The sequence below is a fragment of the Dufourea novaeangliae genome, unplaced genomic scaffold (assembly GCF_001272555.1).
Source record: "Dufourea novaeangliae isolate 0120121106 unplaced genomic scaffold, ASM127255v1 scaffold241, whole genome shotgun sequence".
Taxonomy (NCBI): Eukaryota; Metazoa; Arthropoda; class Insecta; order Hymenoptera; family Halictidae; genus Dufourea; species Dufourea novaeangliae.
This window is the reverse complement of record NW_015374117.1, coordinates 898,584-921,508: the sequence shown is the minus strand read 5'-3', so window position 1 is coordinate 921,508 and position 22,925 is coordinate 898,584. Positions and strand designations below refer to the sequence as shown.

At 37.7% G+C, this 22,925-nt stretch overlaps 4 protein-coding genes across 6 annotated transcripts; 2 read left to right on the top strand and 2 right to left on the bottom strand.

Moving 5' to 3' along the window:
• Positions 1-2,768: 2,768 nt before the first annotated feature.
• LOC107191153 (multiple epidermal growth factor-like domains protein 10) lies at positions 2,769-10,604 on the top strand. 3 transcript variants are annotated; one of them, XM_015580119.1, is made up of 17 exons: positions 2,769-3,012; positions 3,372-3,498; positions 3,578-3,746; positions 4,302-4,548; positions 4,858-4,978; positions 5,063-5,200; positions 5,325-5,504; positions 5,591-5,918; positions 6,537-6,644; positions 7,001-7,165; positions 7,491-7,697; positions 8,252-8,407; positions 8,467-8,643; positions 8,724-8,834; positions 8,940-9,149; positions 9,223-9,405; positions 9,491-10,604. In XM_015580119.1, the coding sequence occupies exons 1-17, from the start codon at positions 2,921-2,923 to the stop codon at positions 9,775-9,777; spliced, it is 3,006 nt and encodes a 1,001-aa protein (XP_015435605.1). In that variant the 5' UTR covers positions 2,769-2,920; the 3' UTR covers positions 9,778-10,604. The 3 variants fall into 3 exon arrangements, with proteins under 3 accessions (XP_015435605.1, XP_015435607.1, XP_015435606.1); XM_015580121.1 differs by lacking the exons at positions 6,537-6,644; positions 7,001-7,165; positions 7,491-7,697 and having other exon boundaries at positions 5,591-5,798; XM_015580120.1 differs by lacking the exons at positions 6,537-6,644; positions 7,001-7,165; positions 7,491-7,697.
• A 374-nt stretch (positions 10,605-10,978) lies between these two features.
• On the bottom strand, positions 10,979-13,754 carry LOC107191155. Its single transcript, XM_015580123.1, has 6 exons — positions 13,632-13,754; positions 12,900-13,038; positions 12,413-12,830; positions 11,690-12,204; positions 11,409-11,600; positions 10,979-11,313 (listed from the first exon to the last, which is right to left on the bottom strand). Exons 1-6 carry the CDS (start codon positions 13,749-13,751, stop codon positions 11,168-11,170), a joined length of 1,530 nt encoding a protein of 509 aa, XP_015435609.1. The 5' UTR covers positions 13,752-13,754; the 3' UTR covers positions 10,979-11,167.
• Positions 13,755-14,677: 923 nt separating this feature from the next.
• Positions 14,678-16,420, bottom strand: LOC107191154 (phospholipase A2 inhibitor). The gene is made up of 4 exons (XM_015580122.1): positions 16,172-16,420; positions 15,547-15,863; positions 15,036-15,406; positions 14,678-14,952 (listed from the first exon to the last, which is right to left on the bottom strand). The coding sequence occupies exons 1-4, from the start codon at positions 16,418-16,420 to the stop codon at positions 14,711-14,713; spliced, it is 1,179 nt and encodes a 392-aa protein (XP_015435608.1). The 3' UTR covers positions 14,678-14,710.
• A 424-nt stretch (positions 16,421-16,844) lies between these two features.
• Positions 16,845-18,812, top strand: LOC107191152 (ATP-dependent DNA helicase Q5-like). The gene is made up of 8 exons (XM_015580118.1): positions 16,845-16,968; positions 17,093-17,217; positions 17,302-17,466; positions 17,548-17,724; positions 17,973-18,152; positions 18,217-18,322; positions 18,400-18,508; positions 18,581-18,812. The coding sequence occupies exons 1-8, from the start codon at positions 16,845-16,847 to the stop codon at positions 18,810-18,812; spliced, it is 1,218 nt and encodes a 405-aa protein (XP_015435604.1).
• Positions 18,813-22,925: the final 4,113 nt, after the last annotated feature.

Sequence of the window (22,925 nt, the reverse complement as noted above, 5' to 3'; positions counted from 1 at the left end):
AAGGACGTTTCCATTAATGGCCAATCGGAGTTTGCTACCTCCTAGACATCGTCATTGTGGATTGAATACAAATTCAACTCCTTCGAAATCGCTTCCTACGTCCGTTCCCCTTGCGATTTCTTCGCGATCACGTGAAATCTGCTCGTCACTCGTGGAATATAAACAAAGAGAACGGCAGACAGAGGAGCGTTGTCTTTGCGGATATTCGTTCATGGCTTCTCGCGGCGGACAAAGAAATGTGTCGGGTGCTCTTTGAAATTCGCTTCATACTGATAGCTCGTCATCTCTTCCTATGTTTCCAGGCCCCGGTCTAAAAAATTCTTCGATCCTACGTGACCCAGCCAGTTCGTCGTGTTCCGTTTCTGTGTGGGTGAACACAGTTGTCGACGCTAACTGCCCACATGTTTGCTCCACGATACTTGTCCCTGAGAGCGGTATCGCTCTTCGTGGACACGGGAATATTGAACGTAATTTATTAACGCGTAAAAATTACTCGGTTGATCCAGTGCCGGATCCAGAGAGGGGCTATAGGCCTGGGGCCCATTTTCCAGAGCTCCCTCGATCTAACAAGTTTATGTCAAAAAGTAATTGAATGAAATTTTGTAGAAAAAAATCGGATGAAAATTGTTAAAATATAACAAAGCATTGTTATATTCGTATTATATTGTTTTATCTTATTTCAATGTTATATAGTTTATTTTTATTTAGGATAAATTTCAATTTTTTAAGATTTATGTATTTTACCCCCCCCCCCATCTTTGAAGCAAGGGGGCTCTTGAAGGTTATAGTCCTGGGCAACAAAATATTTTAATACGGGTCTGGGTCGATCGTTTCAAAATGGACTTATCGTGGCGCCTTTGAATTACTGGGGGAGAAGTAACGTTTAGTTTCGAATTACTGTAGCAAAACTTGGAGAGACTTGGGTTGAATAGACGTTACTTTTCGAGTATATGATCGGTGATAAATAGGATAATGCATTTATGTATAATTTCGGTCAGTTACGGTCTTTGGAGATTTTTAACATGTAGATTCTGAATGTTTACGCTGATACAGATTTTGTGGTGTCTGTTTTACAGAAACCAGGTATCAAATAGACATTCCTTCACTCTATTGAGGATTCTATAAAATACTGAAAACTTATAAAACTTCACGAACAATCGTACACGTTATAAATCGCATAAAATACGCAGTCTATTTATGTGCTACATGTGCATAAGAATTACCAATAATATCTTTGTTAAGCTAGATGGACGAGGAATAAATCGTTGTTTTTACGTCTGATCCCAAGTATGACGGATCGCCTTCCACTTTAGTATCCGTTTTTGCAAGTTAAGCGTGTCACGAGTTAAATTTACGCCTGACCTTTCCGTGTGCTTTCTTGTCGGTCGAGTTTGAATCGTTACTGAACGTGTTACACTAATTTTTATGTTTCTGATAAAGCTCTCCCATCTTGTTGATTCGAGGCGCCATAGCTTTAGCATTCTTGTACAACTACATATGCTGCGCCAGTAAGTAACCCCACTATGATCTGTATCGTTTCATTTATATATACAATAATTTTCAATATCACCATGGAAGATCCTGAAGACATTTAAAATATACCAACTCATTATTAAAAGTAGCTGCAGATCACTTATTTTTATGTATTTTTCCCTGCGTAGGTCGTGGGAATTTATCGATTTCCGACAGAAAAACACGAACATAGTCTCCGTTAATTATATGCAGATCTTAAGATCAATTACCAGCACATAATTATACAATCAGGAAAAGACGGGAACGTCAGTGTATTATATAAAGTCGACGTGAATGTAAGTGCATGTGAAAACGCAATGATAAGAACGATACAGGATATTACGAACGACAATATTTTCTATCGATCGTGTACATTTATTTTACGAAATACACACGGAATTTCGGTGTTCGAAGTTGTATAAGATCGTCGAAGGAGCGGGGGGTAATGGCGGGTGGTCGCCATCTTGGGAGTAGCGGGGCGGCGCGAAATGTTACAATTACGAACGATTCGAATTACATAATTTTCCGTTTCTTCCGGCTTGCAGCCCGTGGGACAGATTTCAGTCGTCTTTGTGGCGCTATGTTAAACTTTCTATTCGTCAAATTGAAGACGACGATCCGCGGAAGTGGTAATCATCGTACAGGTGTGTGTGTGTGTGCTCCCGTATGCAATTTTTTCCCGGGCTGTGCCGCGTGTGCTTGAGACTTGAAACGCGTAATACTAGCTCGCCGACTGTTCGCCAGTGTGTCCCGTTCGAGTTTAAACGACAATCGTTTAACGACCTCTAAAAAAGCATTTGTATCGTCTCTTAAAACATTTTTTTACCGTCGGTTAATTCGTAATAATATTTCGAAGTGTAAACGTATTGCCCGTACGAAGGATCATCTTCGGAATAACGAAGAAACCGTTCCTTCTTTGTGCGATTCGAATGTGTACAGACGTTTCACGTGATTCATCGTCCAACGATTCTTTTTCTCTCGATAATACACCTATTGTAAACTCACTGCCTTTCTCCTCTAACGAACATGCAGACTTCCCCTTAATTTGTGAAATACGGTAAACTGGTTCGTTGCGCGCCGATCGATCGGTTCAGAGTCTAAAGTTTGCGAGATTTTACCTCGAGGAAACGATGCGATTCCGTAATATTACGAGGAATTCCGTGTAATTTCTGGATGTATCACCTTCGAAGCGCCTTTGTCCCGCGCGGTGGCTGTATTTAATGAGTCGTATGACAATGCGGGCAACGATTTGTTTTCCAGAAACATGCCGATCACTTCGAGTTAACGCACCCAGCGAGGAGGAATCGTCGGTTCGTTCGACGTGATCATCGAAGGATCTCAAAGAAATGTGATACACGCGCGAGTACACGTTGTGTTGCTCGTTATCTCGATAGTGTATTAGCCAAGGATGGCTTTGACGATCTGGTTGATAGCTGCGGTTGCAGCTCTGTGCACCACACATGCCCTCGAGGGGCCAAACATATGTACCAGGCTAGACACGTGAGTACCGATACGATTCAAAATTAACCTTTTCCTTTCCACTGTTGCCACATATGGCTACGTATCCTAAATTACGAATTAACCCTTTAACACCCAGTCACACGTTTTCAGTTGAGAAATTAAGTTAGTTGAGAAGTACATTCCACGTTGAGAAACACTTACCTAGTAGTTTGGATTATTGTGAATCGTCTTTGGATTATTTTGACTCGTCTTTGAATTATTTTGACTCGTCTTTGGATTATTTTGACTCGTCCTTTGGATTATCGTGACTCATCTTTGTATTATCGTGATTAGTCTTTGGATTATTTTTAATGTCTTAAGTTTAATGACCCCCGATTTTAACATTCTGTCGGTGTTAGGTACAAGGTGACGGTGAGGATATCGGAGCAGAAGCCTTACACGGTGCGGGAGAACACTTGGTGCTTCAGCTTCCCGCCAAGGTGCTCCAAGTACAAAGTCGTGTTCAAGACAGTTTACAAAGAGCAGGTGAGCGAATATAGAAAGCTAACGTAATGTCACGTAAATCTGAGCTCGATATACTATCTCTGAATGTGACTCGGTTCAGGAGCTAACGAAGCAAAGGCCGGTCGAAGAGTGCTGTAAAGGCTACACGCAGACAAACACCGGTGATCGTTGCATTCCCGTTTGCTCCAAGGACTGCGTTTATGGCACTTGCATCGCGCCAGACGTCTGCAAGTGCGAATCTGGATACGGAGGCCCGATATGTGATTTCAGTGAGTATTTGTTCGTTATCGGGGAACCGAGTTTCTTCTGGAAGTAAGCCAAATTTCTAGAGAACTGATAATACGTGGATGATCTGATTTATTAATAAAATATCAAAGTCAATTGGAAATGAAGGGGAACAAGATGAAGTGAACTTTGTCAACGCTTTCGAAATACGCTTCTTGGGCTGAGAAATCGTTAAAAACCACATTATGTTTCAAGACTGAGAAAAGATTCTACTTCTTTGATATTATTAAGTTTTTCAAATGGTGATAAAAGAGTCAGCCAAGATCCAGAGACACCTTGTATAAACGAGAATTTAAATATTCACTTTTTTAAATTCGTTTCAATTTCATAATATTGTACATGCATACTTGATAAGCGGATAGAACTGGTATTTATAGCGAAGTAAAAGTATGAACTGCATTGCTCAATGTTCTACAAGGTGTCTCGGAAATAACGAACTGGTTGGAGAGTAAGAAAGTTAAAGGATATTCACGATTTTTCTTTTCTTGACATTTTCTTCTTAGAAAATCAATGTATTCGAAGGATTTGTGTTTCGACAGAGTGTCCATCCGGGAAATGGGGTAAATCCTGCCAGTATGAGTGCATGTGTCAGAATGATGCCACTTGTGATCCATTCGACGGCAAGTGTATGTGCACCAGAGGTTGGACTGGTAAATATTGCGGCGAAAAGTGTTCACCCGACCGTTATGGCCAGGATTGCGGTGAACAGTGTCGCTGTAGAAACGGTGGAAGCTGTCATCACATTTCTGGGGAGTGTCATTGCGCTCCTGGTTACACAGGACCTCTGTAAGTTCCATTTTATCCAGGGCCGTTCCTGGATTGTTGGCCACCTGGGTGCAAAAACAATATGGCCGCCATTATTAATTTAATATTTATTTTTATAGTTGATAATATTAACTATTAATAACCTATACTCTTGTACACTAGTTTTCCAAATATTATATATAAAATTAATTTGATTGTTATTCTTATTAGTCGAAATTTTATACCTTTTTGCATCCCCGCCAGGAACGGGCCTGATTTTATCTATTATGCTTACACAGAAATCGGAGGTATAGTGTTGAATTTTCTATATGAATAACTGCTTTCATTTAGCTGCGACGATCTGTGCCCACCTGGGAAGCATGGGGACGAGTGTAAGTCAGAGTGCAAATGTCAAAATGGTGGCTCTTGCAATCCCACGACTGGAGAATGTTACTGCACCACTGGCTGGACTGTGAGTAACATGTTAAAAAGGACGTTTTCTTTCTTTTTCTTTGTATTACATTCAGTAACTTGGGATCTTTGTTCGTCACAACAGGGTTCAGTATGCGCAAACAGGTGTCCAGAAGGTTTTTGGGGGAAAAAGTGCTCTCAGTCGTGTGACTGTTACAACGAAGCTGGCTGCCATCATATCACAGGAGAATGCGAATGTAAACCTGGCTACTATGGCGACAAGGTGAATATTTCACGATGTAGTTGTTCCAGCTGTTAACACAGTTGTTAAGATTGGATCGCTGGAATCTCAGGTGTTCTCTGGGATTCTTAATATTGATTACTTACAAATGTCAATTTCTGTACAGTGCTTGAAAATATGCGCTGAAGGGAAGTTTGGTTTGAATTGCACCGATAATTGCACCTGCGAAAACGATGCATTATGCTCTGCAGTTGACGGTTCTTGCACATGTAGGCCCGGGTGGACTGGTGAGAAGTGCGAGAAACGGGTCTGCGAGGACGGATATTATGGTCCCAATTGTTCGAAAGTAAATGCGCGTTCTGGATATAATTTTACTACGCTCCCTAAAGTTTTATCTTCTTTATATCGAGTAACGTTTGAATAATTGTCAAGGTTTGCGAATGCGAAGGCGACAACACGGAACTCTGTCATCCGTGGACTGGAAAATGCATTTGCAAAGCGGGATGGGATGGCGACACCTGTGCCAGGCCGTGTCCATTTTACACCTACGGCAAGGGCTGCCAGAATCATTGCGACTGCAAGAATAACGCACAATGCTCACCTATAAATGGAACCTGTATTTGCGCGGCTGGATACAGAGGTGAGGATTGTAACGAAATATGTCCTGACAACACTTACGGGGAGAACTGTGGACAGAAATGTGTCTGCAAGAACGGCGCCACTTGCTCACCTGAGAATGGACGGTGCAACTGTACAGCAGGTAAGAAACTATACTTGTGCACCATTAAGGAAATGAAAGATAACATTTAAAACAGTTTATAATTAAAAGATGTAGCGATTAATTTCGTGTATTACATCTTGCATACTCTAATACCATGCCCAGAGCTGATAAGCGTGGTACCCTCGACACAATGAGCATCTTGCGATCGTACTACTTAAATGTCATTTGTTTGGATTTTATTAACATGCACTGTTGGTCAGAAGTTTAGGATCACGTATTCGACAATACGTAAATTAACATTGCTATGTTTGATGTTAGTGCATATTGCTAGAGGAAAATAATAATACCTACTAACAACATGAAGCTATGAAGGCTGTAGGTGATCCTAACTTTTAAACAGTACCATATTTAGTTATTGTACGATCGTGAATTGCATGAGAAACTAATTGTAGTATTTGTTAGCTTGTTACTTGAAAATTTGTAGATTTTTGCACACTATATGCAATTATAAGTTAATTAGAGGATTGCTATGGAAACGATTGTATGAAAGGTAAGTAGAGGGCAGGTGTACCCAACGAAGTATTCCGGTTAAGAAATTAGTATTATTAAAAATAAAGAAATTTCGTTCTTGCATGTATTGTTATTACGTTTTGTTAGGATGGGTTGGTGTATCTTGTGACCGTCCCTGCGACAACAAATCGTTTGGCAAGGACTGCGAGAGCAAATGCAAATGCTTTAACAATGCCGCGTGCAATCCGCAAAATGGTAAGGGGGCCGGCTGCAACGACTTTGTTTCATTATATGATTGGAAGTTAATGTTTTCCGATTCTTAACTATTTAGAAAACATTAACTGATTATTAGCTACATTTATGTTAATGCACAGTATATCAAAATTAACATGACCACGCAAAAGTATTCACGATCCAGAAAAATGTCCAAAAAATCTGCAATTTGAGTAGCCATTTTTTTTTCCTTAGAATATTCTTCTCGTGCTGTTTGATATACTTTGTGTCTTTATTCAATTTATATCTTCAACAATCTCACTTTTCTTGATCTCTTTTCTATCAATCTCGTTGCACCTGCACCGAAAACCCATCACTTTTGTTTTTTAAATACACAGGCACATGCACGTGTGCAGCTGGTTTCACCGGCGAACTTTGCCAGGATCGTTGCAAAAATGGATTCTTTGGGCACGGATGTACTCAGGTCTGTGATTGTCACGACGAGAATAGCTTAGACTGCGAACCTGCTACAGGTCGTTGCATCTGCAAGCCAGAGTGGCGAGGTTTGTCTTCTTTTTCATTCTTCTCGTCGATCAGTCGCCATACATAAAAATTGCTATACCCTTTTCCATCCTTCTTAATAGTTCTAATCCCACTGACATTCATCGACTCACATATTTCATGTAGTGTATAGAGCAGTTTCACAACTACGTTTTCCTGTCTGTCTGCACTATCTTCCGCTGTATATTATACACTTGATTCACAAAGTTGTAAATATATTTTCGCAAAAACGATGAAGAATTACAACAATACGAAAGACTGGAAGGCGTTGTTTGATGGCGATTTGATCGTCGAGCAAGGTTCTCATGATTAATAATATAAAAACAGGAATCCGTTGTGAGACAAAATGTCCAGAAGGTCTCTATGGCGAAGACTGTCATTCACAGTGCGAATGCATGAATAATAGTTCATGCGATCCGGAAACAGGCATTTGTATTTGCGCTAGAGGCTGGGAAGGCCCTAATTGTTCTCAACCTTGCAAAGAAGGCTGGTATGGTGTCCGTTGCAACGAAAAGTGTCCAGAGAAAATGCAGGGTAAGAATTCAAGCAATCAATTCTAAAAGGAAAGTGAAACACATTGAGTTCCCGCTAGTTCTACCGGGGAATATCCGTTACGGTACTACACACATATGTCTAATACTTTGGGATCATAATTGTAAGCATGAAACATGGTCTCTTAAACGTTAGATTATATTACAGATTGTGCACTGTAGTTAGAAAAGTATTAACTCATATAGTTTTTGTTTGGAGTTTACTTGTGCATGCATACAAATAACTTGCACAATTTCTTTGACATTCTACGATAGCAAAACAATGTAGTGAAATAATACTTTAACTACCGATAAAACAGACAAAAGGTAGCTAATTGCTCGCTAATGCTATAAAACTTCATTAAAGGGGTAAGTCTTTTAATATGCGTTATTCGACTGGATCTTTATGTGCTTAAAACATTGAAGAAATAAGATTTTTCATAAACAACTTTTGAAAGAAGACTTTTCATAAATAATCACAAATACTAAAGTGATGACACAGAAATTAAATGCTTCGAAAAGCGTAATATTTGTTTGTTTTATATGTGATTCGTTTAGGTAACATGACCTGCGACCACGTCACCGGGGAATACGTTTGTCGACCGGGATATTTGGGCTTAACCTGTGAGCATCCTTGTCCTCCTAATCGTTACGGTGTAAATTGCGCCAATCATTGTCGTTGCAAAAATGGCGGGGAATGCCACCATGTGACAGGTAAAGCTCGATATTTATATTCCTATAATTTTGTTTTATACTGAATATTATCGGTTCAGGTGTGTGCCAGTGTCGTCCTGGCTGGCATGGAGAGCATTGTCAAACACCCTGTCCAGAAGGAACATACGGCATCAATTGCACTCAACATTGTACATGTCAAAATGGCGGGAAGTGCAGATCTAACGATGGTCATTGTCGTTGTACTCCTGGCTGGATTGGTACTAAATGTAACGAGAGTAAGTGGGACCACATTTTTAGCGAAGTAATTTGAGGATAAAATGATGAAAGCGTTCAATATCGTTATGTTTTTGAATAGTCTGCCCAGAAGGATATTACGGCGATCACTGCATGAAACCCTGCGAATGCAAGAGTGACTTCTACTCATGTCAGCCTATTAAAGGTTGCAGTTGCAAACATGGATATGGGGGTAAATACTTTATTGAAAATCCACCGTATAGTAATTGTCTAATTACAAAGAAATTAGTACCAGTGTTTCGTTCACGCGTTGTCCAATGTAACTTATATTTCTCAGGTGAAAATTGCGAAGAGGAGTTATTTTCACGTAACATTCAACAGAAAGAAGAAACCGGATATGGCAGTATAGTTGCAGGATTTTTGTTCGCTGCGGTGGTTGTTATCGCCATGACATTGGCGGGTTGGGTATATCATCGGCGCAGAGTAAGAGATCTGAAGAATGAAATTGCTCAAGTGCAATATATTGCTGAGCCACCGTCTCCGCCGGGTATAGTATTTTTAAATATACCCTTCAGTTAATATTTGTGAGTTCTCACGACCCATGATTATATTTTCTACAGAGCAAACACAGTTCGACAATCCTGTGTATGCGTATCAGGGTTCCTCCAAATTCGATGATGGTACCACTACTTTGTTGAACAATTTCCAATTTAGAAATAATCTTGGAACGAGCAAGAAAATAAACAACGAGAAGGTCCTGTTCGGTATGAACGGCTGCATAGACGAAGACGATGATTGTAAAGGTAAATATTCCGAATGAAGTTGTATCCCTTGTAGATGTAAATGAAATTATGCTTAGATCCGCTTACGTTTATCAATCTTACGTAGGAACGTACAATCGGTACGATCTCAAGAATAGAGATGCGGACATGGGAAATCCGAATCTCAATGTGTACCACACTATTGATGAAATGGACGGGAAAAAGGTTGAACATGTTTACGATGAAATAAAACAGAATAACGATGAATCCGAATACGATCAGTTAGAGAACCCAAGAGCAGTTAGCACTTACAAACAGTACAATAGAATGCCTAATGATTCTTCTTCAAGTTCATCCGACAATGCAGGACCCAGCAAAACGAAGGAAAAGGATCCAGAATTGGGTGAAACTTAAACATTCTTTTATCATTTGTGAATGCAGGTCAAGTTATATGTTTCTATCTTGCAAGTATATGTGTCGTCAATATGATTTCAAGAAGCAAGTGAAACGCTTCTGATCATTAGAACATCAATGCTTTTCACTTCTCGTATCCGGAACAGTCCATGTGAGCTGTTACGCGTGAGTTCCGTGGAAACATTTCGCAAATCTCAACCCACTTTCCTTGTAGAAGAATACAGATGTACTCTAATTGCTCAGTATGTGCATGTATGTACATAGTCGGATAATACGAAGTGAATGGATACATGATTATTTTATTTATAAAGTCCATATACTCATAGTAATCGTTCATCTTTAGCGGTTCGGACAGTCTTTTTGTCATGCGATATTTAGTGATACGATGCAATATTATTCCATTAAATGGATAGTAGGTATACGTTACATAAGTACACTGAGATCGGCCTTTTAACAATTTATTTGAAAAAAGAAGAAAAAGATGTGTTATTATAATTACGTAGATTATCTATGTTTGAGAGCGAAGATGAAAAGGTAATTTACATAAACAAAATGTTTATAAAAGTTATACAAAAGTTTATTACTTAGAATGGCAAGTTTTAATGGGAGGAGGGGAGTGCCTTGCAGGTTTCGGGTGATACGTGTTCTGAAATTGGATGTAATTATCTCATAATTTTTACGTTCTTATCACAGTTTAGAATACTCATCAGTAAAGCTAAGAGCAATTTTTATGCATCACACTAAAACATTTACGAAGACATGTTTGTTGCAGTTATTTCGCAATTACGATACAGAATCATATCACGAGAGTCTATTTAAAATTAATGAGAAACCAATTTCGCAGTTCTGAAACTTCGTACGATATACCGATATTAAAATGTCATATCTATCCCTTTGTACAATACATTTCATTCAGTCTTAAAAACGTCATGCATTATTTATACACATTCACCATGAATGAAGTGATAAGAGTGTTAATATTTTGAGAACAATTTATTCCGCATATACACAATATATTTGTAAGGAGTCAGAAGAAATACATGTACAATTAAGGTAGTACCATATCATTACACATGAAAAATTATATGTATATTCTATTCGTGTATATGTACATATACGTTAGAAATCAATAGAAATTATTCGAGATACTATTGTAAAATGCAATAATATTTATTTCTTTTACATTAGACAATATTCGATGCATATTTTTTTAATTTCTAAGACATATCTGTTTTTACGACTTTATTACTATTTTTTATTTTTAGATGGATCTGTGGAAATAGATTATTGTGATAGATATATAAATACTTGTAAATACCGTTAAATTAAGGTATATATTGTAAAGTCCATGTTTTTAGCAATACTGTGGCTGTAGAATTTTGTGTGTGAATTACGTCGTGTCCCCGCTCGTTCTGTTCGACGTATGAGATGATCTGTATTGCCTGGTTTTCAAGAAACTCAAAACAGGCGACGAGAGCCAATAAACTCCACCGAAATATAACAAGAGCGACGTAATGTTCAGGCAGAAATTTACATCTGTAATCAGAAATTATTTTTATTCACCCTTCAGACTGTAACTCGATCCTTTGTACAGCTCTTTTACAAAATAAAGTTTTGTTACAACGACATACCGTGTATAAAACTGAAGATCAGTATAGACAGACCGACGATAGTTGAGAATCCCTTGTTAACTGAACGCATCATTTGAGAACCAAGAACATCATACAAAGCTAAATCCTGACAGCTTGACAAACTGCCAATACTGACACCACCTAACAGGGCCAATATCATAATGCCCGTATAATTTCCAACATATGTTAAACCTGAAAATGAGGAAGGTTCATCTGTACAATTGACACGTAAGAAACAGTTTCTTCATAAATACAGAAGCACACTGAAAGAAGTCACATACCTGTTAAAGTAATTGCACAAAGCCAAGCTGCTAGTCCAAAGTATATCCTTCTGTTGTGATTTGTCATTTTCAACACTTTGTAACTGGCAAGATTTGGTAACAAAGTGCCAAAACCGGCCATGGTGCACAGTGGTATGTACATGGAATAGCTTCTTGTGACCCCGAACGATAAAACGGGTAACAAAATCCAAAAGAAAAGAATAGACGTTTTCACTCCTACACTTCCCATCATAGCAGCCCAAAACCGGAAGTTTTTAAGGGGGCGAATTTGTTGCTTCCACGGGCTGTCTGAGTGAACAGCTGGATTCTCAAATAGATCTACGTCCTCATCTAGCTCTTCGTAAGCATACATATTACTTCCTTCACTGAACAATCCTCCCTCTTGTGTTCTCTCTTCAGCGTCATCATATTCCAGATTCTCTGACTCGTGCTGACCACCTGCATGTTGGGTACTCCCAGGAACATCCGGAGAGATTCTTATCGGGAGTTCGTTGTCCTCTTCAGTTAAAAGGAGACTGTGAGTTGTTGTTTTTTTTGTAAATTTAATTATTGCTTAATTTTACTTCAAATAATCGAATATACAGGGTGTTCAGTTTAACAGTCCGTACAATTTTCTTTATTACATCGTCGCAAATGACTGAAAAATATTGAGTACCGTTAGAGTGAACACCTTGTATACCAAGGTTCTGATTGTTGTAAATATATATTGTTTGTTAAAAGTACCTGTAAGGCAAAGTTCGTTGCGGAGAAGGCAAGCGGAAAGTTGAAGTGCCAAGAACTGCAGGTACAAGTATCAGGGTCATCAGTAGTAGGCCAGTTTTTAAGTCAGTCTTGTGCAACAGCAAACCCGTGATATTCGGAATTAGTATGAGACCGACGGACGTTGCAATGTTTCTCAGTGTTAAAGCTAAGAGCAACTTCTTTCTGAAGTTCTTCCGTAAAACGTAATCACTTAGTAGGACCACAAAGCTGGCGCCTATACCCATTACTGCACCTGCGCTTGAACTAGCTAAATATGCACCAACTCCGCCAGTCGCGAGATAGCCAGTTGCTATGATCCCAACTGCCAAAAGAATTACTCCTATTATGCCAACTAGGCGTGGCGTTGATGCCATGTTCACGATCATTTTTGTCCAGGGATCTGAAAGATTTCATCTATGAGCGTTCAAAATTTTAACAGTAGTTTATTTCTAGTATTTAATGCCTCTACCAGCTAAGTTCCAAAAAGCTGTGAAGATTATGGGCGCAAGGATAATTTTCTCGCTCCATATATCCACGTCACTGTCTTTGCTTTCATTTATGTATCCTAATATCACTCCATACATAGACAATATACTAGGAATGGTCATCTGGGAAAATAACATTTAAGTGACGTTTGAATTAATTTAAACAACTGATTAGTTAAACGATTCATATAACGCAAGGTGTTATACATATACAGGGTGTTTAGAAATACTTGGTCAAACATCAAAGATTCTATACTCACCTAGTCCTTTGTATCAAAGGGAGAATAATTGCCTATGTTCATGAAAAACATGTGGCACCTCATAATACCTGAAAAAAATTATTTTATATTTCCATTATAAGATTGACTTCATACAATTGTTTCTTCAACCACTAGTTGTGCATACTTTGTTATATGTGTAAATTGAGGGAAGTAATACTTTAAATTTATCATTAAGTGGAAGTGTACTGTAAAATACATTTTATCACGAAGCGGACAATTTCTGAGTGCCAATGTTCTAAATACCCTGTATAAATAACTCCCAGAACTGAATCTACCGAATTATTTAACTCTTTGAGAGCGGCATGTTGATTTCAGAACAAAATAGAAAATTATTTAAAAACGTTTATTGCGTTTACTCGAAACATTCGATCTCAAAGAATCAAGAAATCATCTAGTTATCTGTACTAACATTTTTATTTATCTTTTTAGGCATACCTGGACCAGAAGCACTCCACAAAGGACAATCCATGAATAACCACCATCTGGGATGGTGGGACCCAATTCTGGGATCGACGCGACGATATCGTCTAGACGAAGACGCCTGGTAACTGACATTCTTTGTATCTTTTTCGCTCTCGTAAAAAAAAAAAATTCGAACTGCAATTCAGAGATGCGCTTGAATCTACAATAACACTTTAGTGCGCCTTGTAAGTATTAAAGCAATCTGAAAGTGTTATCTAATCTCTGGCAAGATGTCAATGGTCTGATAGTCGGTATGATAAGAAATGGTAAATCTTCTAAAAATACGTTTGTATAAACATATATATACCTTTTTGAAATGCCGCTACTATCGACAGGTGCAAGATATATCAATTAGACTATGCATGGTAATATGGGTCAATTGAAAAAAAAGGACATTTCATAACTGGAGTATTATTATTGACAGATACTATGCCAGTGAACTCCCCAAGAATCTATAATACATTTATGGTGTTTTACTAAATGAAAAGAATTATGAATATAAATACAACATTTATTCATCACTTGGCACGTTTAAAACAATTAATAACAGTATCAGAAATACACGCGCCTCTTCTCACATCGTTAATTGCATTAACAAATATAGCATGTTGGAGTTGTAATCAGAAAATTTCAGAAGTATGTTTATACTTCTATATATTATTCAAATGCAAAATTTAAGTACTAAGTCATTATGTATAAATATTATTCTCTCATTACATTCTATAGGTATCAGACTATCAATAATGACATTAAGAAAAATATTTTTACATTTTACAGTAGAAAAAGGGGAACTTTTCTAACAGTCGAGATTATTAAATATAAAATTAACGCTAGTATTCGTTAGTGTTAAATCTTCCCTATTATGTAAAATGGATAAGCACTTTGATTGTTACTCTGATTGTTTAAGGAGTCACAACCAACTTCAAATAACTCCTATTTTACACCATACTATTTCTTATTATATTAGATCTAGAGAGTGGCTAGGCTAGGCCTTCGGCGACATAAAACAATCAGTCGATTTTTGTTTTTAGTCATAGTTAATAAATCGTTCGCTATACGTCTTCGCGCGCGTCACCGGTTGCTATCGAGGTGTATCGAACTCTTTTGTTAACCGAATCCAGTATTGGCTCGATTTTCTTCTGTAGTTTCGTGCGTTGAACGTAAATCAGAGCACATATTAAACCGACCAGAATTAACGAAAGAAAGAATAGTAATATGGTCGCACCCCGCGAAGCGGTTGAAAACAACTTTGCCGCGCAATTCTTCGTCTCGTGAATATTATGCGCCGTTTTACCTGTAAAAGATATACAACAGTAAAATTATTATATTTATATTTTGACAGTAAACTGAAGAAACGATGACAATCGTGCAAAGTACCTTCGTAACACTTCAAGCTATCCTTGTTGCGAATGAACACTTTAGTCTTCTTCATCCACTTAATAAAGGGGTTTAGTTTGCACGAACACTCAAGCGGATTTGCAGTGAAGTCCACCGCTAAGCTTTGATTGTGCTTAACAATTGCATCCATGGCACGGAGATCGTGATCGAGGATTTTGGTAAACTTGTTACGTTGAAGGTCCAAAAAGCGTAGATTGTGAAGACAGGATATGTTAAAGTGTAACGCAGTTAGCGCGTTGTCGCCCAGATAGAGATCCAGAATTCTTGGAAGGTCGCAGAACACGTTAGCGTCTCGGAACTCCGAGATTTCGTTTTGCTCTAGATGCAGCTTCATCAGCTGCTTTAGATTACTGAAAGAAGTATCAAAATTTTATTAGCTAATTGTTGCATCATAACATTTTGCATCCATCCAATGGAATATAGTAGAATATTTAGCAATGTAAGCTACGTCGAATGTGCTTTATGAGATTTAACTAAATCTTTTGCATACCTATTCACAAAAATATCATGCAACGTAGCTGCTAGGTCTCTAGGTGGGCCATCCTCGAAGGCATCGGTCAGATGAAGTTCCAATAAAGAAACAAAATTAGAGAACACTCTGGGATGGTTCCTTCCAGGGTCCAAAGAGAGCTCGTTGAAATCGAGAATAAGGCGCTCGACTCGTTGAACATGATGATACGTCTTTCCTCGGATTTCCCTGATTTTGTTATTCGACATGTCGATCACTCGTAAGTCAGGAAAACTTTCCAATGTGCCAAACACGTTTAAAGGCAGTTCTTCTAAGTAATTTCCCGTGAAAATTAGGACCTATATGATAACATTATGATAACATTTTGTTGACTGAACGGAATTTGAATGAACATTGATAAATATTCACATATTCGGTACTCTTATTCATAACAGAAAATATATAAAAGCTCACATCACTTAATATTATAAAAATATGTATATTATAGTTTCAGACTCTCGAGTTATTTAAGTTTGCATATTGTAAGTAAAAGCATATTTTAAGATAGCCATTCGGTGATTTTGAGCCCCCGGTGTGCTCTGTTCGTACGTGGAAATGACCACCAATTTTTTGAGGAATTACTTTTTCGCATTCAAAATTTTTGTACCTGCGTTTCGTTAGGTAGATGCGACAGTGGTTCCGTGTTACGAAATTCCGAGTTGGTACAATTCACCACATACTGATGACGATTCTCATAGCATGTTCTCATGCAAGTACAACGATTTTGAAAAAACGGTCCACATTCTAATTTGGCTGACTCGAGCGTCTCCAACGAATGCCAATTTGGGTCGCAGTCGATGGGCGGTTGCGCGGTGGAAAAGCAAATTAACAGGAATACTGCGTAAAGTGTCTTCATCGTGTACCTAGAATAATAAAAAATGGAGTGTAACGGATTATTATAAACTTTGAAAAGGAAGAAATTTTCAGAAGTATATTTTTTTTTAAAAGATTAGTAAGTTTCTTTAACTGGTATAATATAGTTATTCGGAAAGGGAAAGAAATTACAAGAGGAAAAATAGAAATTGAAAATGTTACGAACTTTCCGAGCAACATATTATACTGTAGATACTTCGAACAAGGTTTTTAATATTGCCGCGGAAACTATATGTCAGACGAAGCTTTCGATTGGTCGAAGTGATTTTGGCGGTACGAATAGAATTCATAACCACCATGTCGGACATGCAATCGGATCAGTCCTTCGAATTGACAGTGCAAAGTTTGTTTTGAAAGTGCTTTCGTGGTGGATGATTTTTAGGTCGACAAAAAATAATGTTTAATTCATGACGAAGTGTCTAAAAATGAGTTATAATGAGTCTAACTTAACGAGTGTTCTACAGTCAGTGTTTGGTTACGAGAAATTTAAAAATGACGTGCAGAAAGAAGCTACGATTGCTATTAGCAAAGGTTAGTCTTCCTTTGGTATTATATACAACTTCTTTAATCACATTTTACAAACGATTTGTTTAAACGAAAAAAATGTTAGAAAATATACATTTTTTTGATTATGTTAAGCATTATAAAATTGCAGGTGCAAGGTATGTGTGCATATCAATGCCACCCAGATTTGGTAGATCACTTTGTTTTCAATTGCCAGTTGTCTTACAAAAAGGCAAAGTGGCTATTGTTTTTTCTCCGAAATTATCTTTTGTGAAGGTAAAAATTAAATTATTAAATTTGCCAAGCTCATCATTCATTACTCCATTGTATATGATTTGTTACATGTTCTAATGTTTTCAGAATGACATAGATTTTTTAACAAATAAACAGATTCATGCACGCTTATTAAGTCAATCAACGTATATTAATGAACGAAAAGTTATTTTAAGAGACTTAATGTCAAATTGCCCAACAATACAATTATTATATGTTACACCTGAAATGGCTATGATCACATATTTTCAGGTAAATCATTTGTTAATCCATTCATTTCTTTTATTGTAGTGCATTCTTTAATATTTAATGAATCTATGTATATGTTCACAGAAGCTTATACTCTTGTTAAAAAAGCATAAAATTTTATCTTATATTGTATTTAATGATGCGCATTGTTTAAGTGAATGGGGATATGAATATACACCTTCTTATAAAAATATAAATTTGTTTGATAAAATATATGGATATGTTCCTAGGGTTGCAATAACTACCACTGTTACTAATAAGGTAATTAAGATTATTGTTCGTTTAATAATACTATAGTACTTTGATAATTAATATTTAAATAAAAGAAATCAATTGTAAAATATTTTTCATTTGAAAAGAAAACATTAAGGGATTTTGTTTGCCATCTATAAATGTCTTCCAATAGTACTATTAGCTACCAGTTTTAAATATGAAAGGACATAGGAGTACATTATTGGCCCCCACATTTGGTAGGTATTTCGTATTTATTAATAAAAATTCTTTGGTAGGTAATTGAAGATATTTGTCAGTTGTTGACGCTTAGAACACCAAGAATATTTAAAATTCCAGTACAACAAATAAATGTGTACCATGATGTGTGGCTTTTAGATGTTCTTTCAAATCCACTAGAACATCTTAAAAGTTTCATTGTAGAAGTACTTGGTTTCTTAGATCCATCTGTTCACAAGGTAAATCAGTTTGTCCCTTTATAGGAGTGCATGGTACATACTTATAGGAATTATTTATACTTAGACACGTAAAGGCCATGCCATTGTTTACTGTAGAGAGGAAATCATAGGAGAGTCGATAAAATGCAAATTAATTGCTTTTGGTATACCTGCACTCACTTGTCATCATAGTAAGAAAATTATTTTCTAAACCATTGAAATACTTTCAGTATTTACCTTCAAAGTATATCTCTGTATTTCATTATAGAACTGAATAATAGGAGTAGACGTAACGTAGAAAATGAATGGATATCTGGGAAGGCTAGTGTCATTATCACAACATACGATTATGGATTCATTCATAAGAAACCAATCAGGTATTGTGTGTTCAATGAATAAAAAAATACAACGAGTGTATAGTTATGAATGTCATGTATTTATTTAATCAGGTGTATTGTTTATTGGACTGTGCCTGAAAATATTTCCAAATACTATAGAAAGTCCGCAGAGGCTTGTATAGATAATAGTCGGGCATATTGCAGAATATATTTCAGTACGAAAGAATATTCTTCCATTAAGATGCTAATTGAGAACCATAGAATAATGAATGATCCAGAACATATCAAGAAACGATTAAGCGAATACAACAAACTTGTGTCGTATTGTCTTTCAGTGAAGTAAGAGGCTTAAATTACATTTATTCTCGCATATAAAAAAAGAAATTGCATATAAAATTATATTTAGATGCCGTCATGCAATGATCAGTGCGTATTTCGGGCGTGTGATCGAGCCTTGTAAAATAAACTGTGATGTCTGTGAAAACAAGGAAATGGTAGAAATCCGAACTTTTAAGTTCATTATGTATTCAAAAAGCATAGAGAACATTACGTACAACCTGTAAGTACATATGTACAGTTAGGGACAGAAATACTTGATAAAACGATGCTTCTCGTCGTTTTAGATATTTCGTTTCGAGATACATTTATCATAATCATTTTACCAATCCTTAGCTGCGATATTAAGGGGCATTCGGAAAAGGAACAATCACACGGCGATAAAGAGGAATCCGAAAAATCGGCGGGAATGGAATTTGGTGAATGTAAAATTACGCGTAGAGGAATTCTCGCGGACAAAATTAACAACGGGACGATTGTGCAATATACTGATAAGCAAAAAAGTAGTTCAGCTGATGGATGGTTGTTCGCAAAGGACTGTATTCAAGCGGGTACGCTGAAACGCGCGAAAGATAATTTAAACGTGGCGACAGGTGCTAGTAGACCGACGATAACGAGCTCTTTGCCGGCTGAACGCAATTCAAACAAAGAGATATCGCTGGAACCGTGCAGCTCCAAGACCAGCGTCCCCAGGAATTCGGCGGGAATAAATAGCGCTCAGGTTTCCCGAAGGGGAAGTGAATCGAAGAGGGAGTCGAGGATCAGAGATGCAAACAGCGACGCTGTACGGACGGTTGCGAAAGAGGATCGAATTTCGAGGAGCGATTCCGGCGAAGTGATTGTTGTCGCGGTGAATAAACGATGCGAAAAACGGAGCAACCACGCCGCCGCGATGGACAACACGTGTTCGTTAGAGTTCCAGTCAAAAAAACGGAAATTCGGTACTGAAAATAAAGCAATTGCCGCGACACGACCAAGGGACAAAAGGTGGGGGACTTCCGATCGGGATGAACGCGTCAAGGATGATGCAAATGAGAGCGTATCGCGCGGCTACGCGACGGCAGAATATTTGATGAATAAGTACAAATTGAACAGAGACGCAATAACGCTGAAACCTTGTAGAAAATGACGTCAGTTACCTGATGTTTTAACTAGTAAAAAAAAATATATAGAAAAGCACGCAGCCTCGAGGCTATTGGGAACATTCTAAATAGAATTGAGGACTATTTTCACACCTAATATAGAAAATTGTATAGATATAGTTATTAGCTAATATTTATCGTTATGTTAAATGGTGTCTGGAATCTAGGACGATATGTAATAATTAGTAGAGTTAATGCATTTATCGTGTCGTTATATAAAACTACACTTTATTAACACGGTGAATATTGTACAATTAGGATACGATCTTTAGAGTCGTTTTCGACATTACAAAAGAAAAAATCTTGTATTTTTTCCCGTTCTTTCAATGGATCGAACTGTATCGGCTGGACGTAAAGACCGAAGTAGGTCGACCCAGTCATACTGTTCATAAAACGTCAGACTTGCTCACCCACGCAACAGGTGATATCGGATGTACTATTGTGTCGCGGAGGATATACCGTCAGCCTTTTAGCAACATTGGTATTTACGTAGAGAACGTGTAGCATGACATAACTTTGTCAAATTTACTGAACTTACTGAAACTTACTACTTCATACGTCACAAAATATACGAAATTCACGGTGTGCTCGTAATTTTTTACAGTATTTCAATAACTGTCCGTGTCACCAACTATATACGAGGGCCTGAAGTGCATTAATGGAACTCAAGCACAGGGGGAAAGGAGGGGGCCAATCACCACTCTCCAAAAATAGGAAATTTTATTCACCTCGTGTACTCACCGGATTGTGGCGGGAGCAGGACGCGAGATCGTGATTCATCCGATCGTTCACCGGCGAACTGCTTTATCATCAATGGTACCCCGTCGCATCTCGATCTGGACCGAGGTGGCACTGTCGCCGCCGTGCACGTTACGACACGGAATTTCGTGTGTAACACCGAAAATATCGGCGCCGTTGGAACGCCAATAGGGGCCCCTCCCCACCCCTTCTTGGATTTCACCGACTGGGCAGAGCACAGGCGCGCTCGTTCCGTGTACCGTTGTCCGTCGTCGTGTCCACACACGGCAACCTGTTCGAGGGAACTCCCGACCGGCTGAAAACGAATCACTGGATGCCACGAAATAATCGAGCAGACCAGCCGAGAGCCGAAGAACGTAGCGGAAAAGAGGACTTCTCGCTGCTACGCGGCGGACAGCATTGCTTGGAGGCGCTCCGGACCGTACCGTGGCCGCACCTGTGTGCTCCCTCCTTCCAACCCTTCCTACACCTTTTCTCACTTTCTCCACGTTCCTCCTTTGGTCGGTTCTGGCAGTCCATCTCTGTTTTTGGGGACCGTGGGTGGGTCTCCACTGTGGGACTGAATACCGAAAATTTTCGACGTCTGTGGGAGACTGATCAATTTCGGAACATTCACTTTTCGGTGTTTTGTTTTTTTTTTTTTATGTTTTGTGGTAGTTGGTTTGCGGATTCTATGCGGATATGATTCCTTTGTGGACCAATTCGCGGAACATGTTATTAAGGAAATTGTCTGGTTCTAAATAGAATGAAACACGTTCGTATTTTGTTGAATTTTTTACTAGATCGAGTTTTTAGATAGTCGTATTTAATGGTATTTATTGAAATCAACACATTTTTTTCTAGAAGTATAGGTAATATTACACTTTGTATTTTACTGTAAAGTGTGTTTTGTTTTACATGAAAACCGTTGGAAGTATTATACAGTTCGTCCACTTTCCGTACCAGAGTTTATAATAATTTGTATTACGTATGAAAAGCCGAAGTATCGGCTCGAGGTATTTGTGGCGAAGACCGTGGAGTGGATATTACGGCTGTTGGGTACTAGAAGTATTAATGGTACAATATGAGAAAATTAAGTCTCGAAAAATACTTACAGTAAATACTTATACCAACAATTCCGGAAAGGTATGCTTCTGGTCTACAATTTTGTTATTTGGGTCATAAATGTTATCTGCCTGTTTTTAATGAAATTTTTCCAAAGACACTCCTATAATTAACGTTTATGTTAGCTTACTGTAATTGTTGTTTTTAATTTAAATTTTATTAGATTCTTTAGTAGAAAGAGAAATAATATCTGTGAGATAAAAATCAGCACAAGGTTGCCGACGTTAGCTCGAGTTACGTTCCCCCACTCTTGGAATTAAGATTGTTGTAATCTGCTGTCGGAGAAGTACCCCCGTGGTGATAGTGTACTAACTGAATTACAGCAAACGGAAATGGTATTAGTTTAAAAAAGGATTTTAATCGTAAGAACTGTTAATTACGGAAGTCATAATGCTCGTTAAGCTTCTTTTTCAAATGCTCCGTCAAGGTTATAGTTAAGATTTAATTTCTTGATTTTCTGTTTTAACAAAAACGTGTGAAACATACAGATGTATTGTTTACATGTAAGAATTAATATACACAGGAATGCGTACTTAAAGTTTTTTTTTTAGTGAGAAACAAAGTCTGAGTAACACTTTTGTGGATAATTTATGATCTGTACGAAACTTCCGTTGGTTTCTGTCGTTGTATGCATCATTCCATGCACACGCAGATGACTCGTGCACGTGTTAAGTACACATTAAGCAATAGAAAATCTTATATCTTATATCAATAGAAATATGTAGTAAATAAATATTTTTGTACTTGTACCAAGAATTAACAACTTAGCGTAATAGCATATTAGCATCCTAAAAATGGAACAATAGAGAATATTTAAGAGGATATACGATATTCAAGTTGTGGAGAACGCTTCGAGGGGGATACCGTGAATTCAAATGAACCGTAAGGCTATATAAACTATAGCCGGCATGACATGAAATATTAAATGATGAATTTGTATGCGCGAATGCGTTTGCATGGTCGTGATTGTTATTTTAATTTTGCGCCTGGCTTCCGTAGTGTGCTGATGTAGGATGATATTTCAGGAACTGTATTTTATCAAGTCTACCCAATATAATCGACGGATGACACGTTCGATGTAGTTAAAATTATAAAGAAAATAAAATCAATTTTTA

Excerpts from the sequence above, each read along its gene's own strand:
- LOC107191153 (XM_015580119.1), top strand. The coding sequence starts at position 2,921 with ATGGCTTTGACGATCTGGTTGATAGCTGCGGTTGCAGCTCTGTGCACC. Across the intron at positions 5,505-5,590 it reads ATGGTCCCAATTGTTCGAAA|GTTTGCGAATGCGAAGGCGA; the intron begins GTAAATGCGCGT and ends ATAATTGTCAAG. Across the intron at positions 9,150-9,222 it reads TGAGCCACCGTCTCCGCCGG|AGCAAACACAGTTCGACAAT; the intron begins GTATAGTATTTT and ends TATTTTCTACAG.
- LOC107191155 (XM_015580123.1), bottom strand. The coding sequence starts at position 13,751 with ATGTCAGTTACCAGGCGTCTTCGTCTAGACGATATCGTCGCGTCGATC. Across the intron at positions 12,205-12,412 it reads CAACGAACTTTGCCTTACAG|TCTCCTTTTAACTGAAGAGG; the intron begins GTACTTTTAACA and ends AACAACTCACAG. Across the intron at positions 11,601-11,689 it reads TTGTGCAATTACTTTAACAG|GTTTAACATATGTTGGAAAT; the intron begins GTATGTGACTTC and ends CCTCATTTTCAG.
- LOC107191154 (XM_015580122.1), bottom strand. The coding sequence starts at position 16,420 with ATGAAGACACTTTACGCAGTATTCCTGTTAATTTGCTTTTCCACCGCG. Across the intron at positions 15,864-16,171 it reads ATCTACCTAACGAAACGCAG|GTCCTAATTTTCACGGGAAA; the intron begins GTACAAAAATTT and ends GTTATCATATAG. Across the intron at positions 14,953-15,035 it reads TAGCTTGAAGTGTTACGAAG|GTAAAACGGCGCATAATATT; the intron begins GTACTTTGCACG and ends TATCTTTTACAG.
- LOC107191152 (XM_015580118.1), top strand. The coding sequence starts at position 16,845 with ATGACGAAGTGTCTAAAAATGAGTTATAATGAGTCTAACTTAACGAGT. Across the intron at positions 16,969-17,092 it reads TACGATTGCTATTAGCAAAG|GTGCAAGGTATGTGTGCATA; the intron begins GTTAGTCTTCCT and ends ATAAAATTGCAG. Across the intron at positions 18,509-18,580 it reads ATTCATAAGAAACCAATCAG|GTGTATTGTTTATTGGACTG; the intron begins GTATTGTGTGTT and ends TTATTTAATCAG.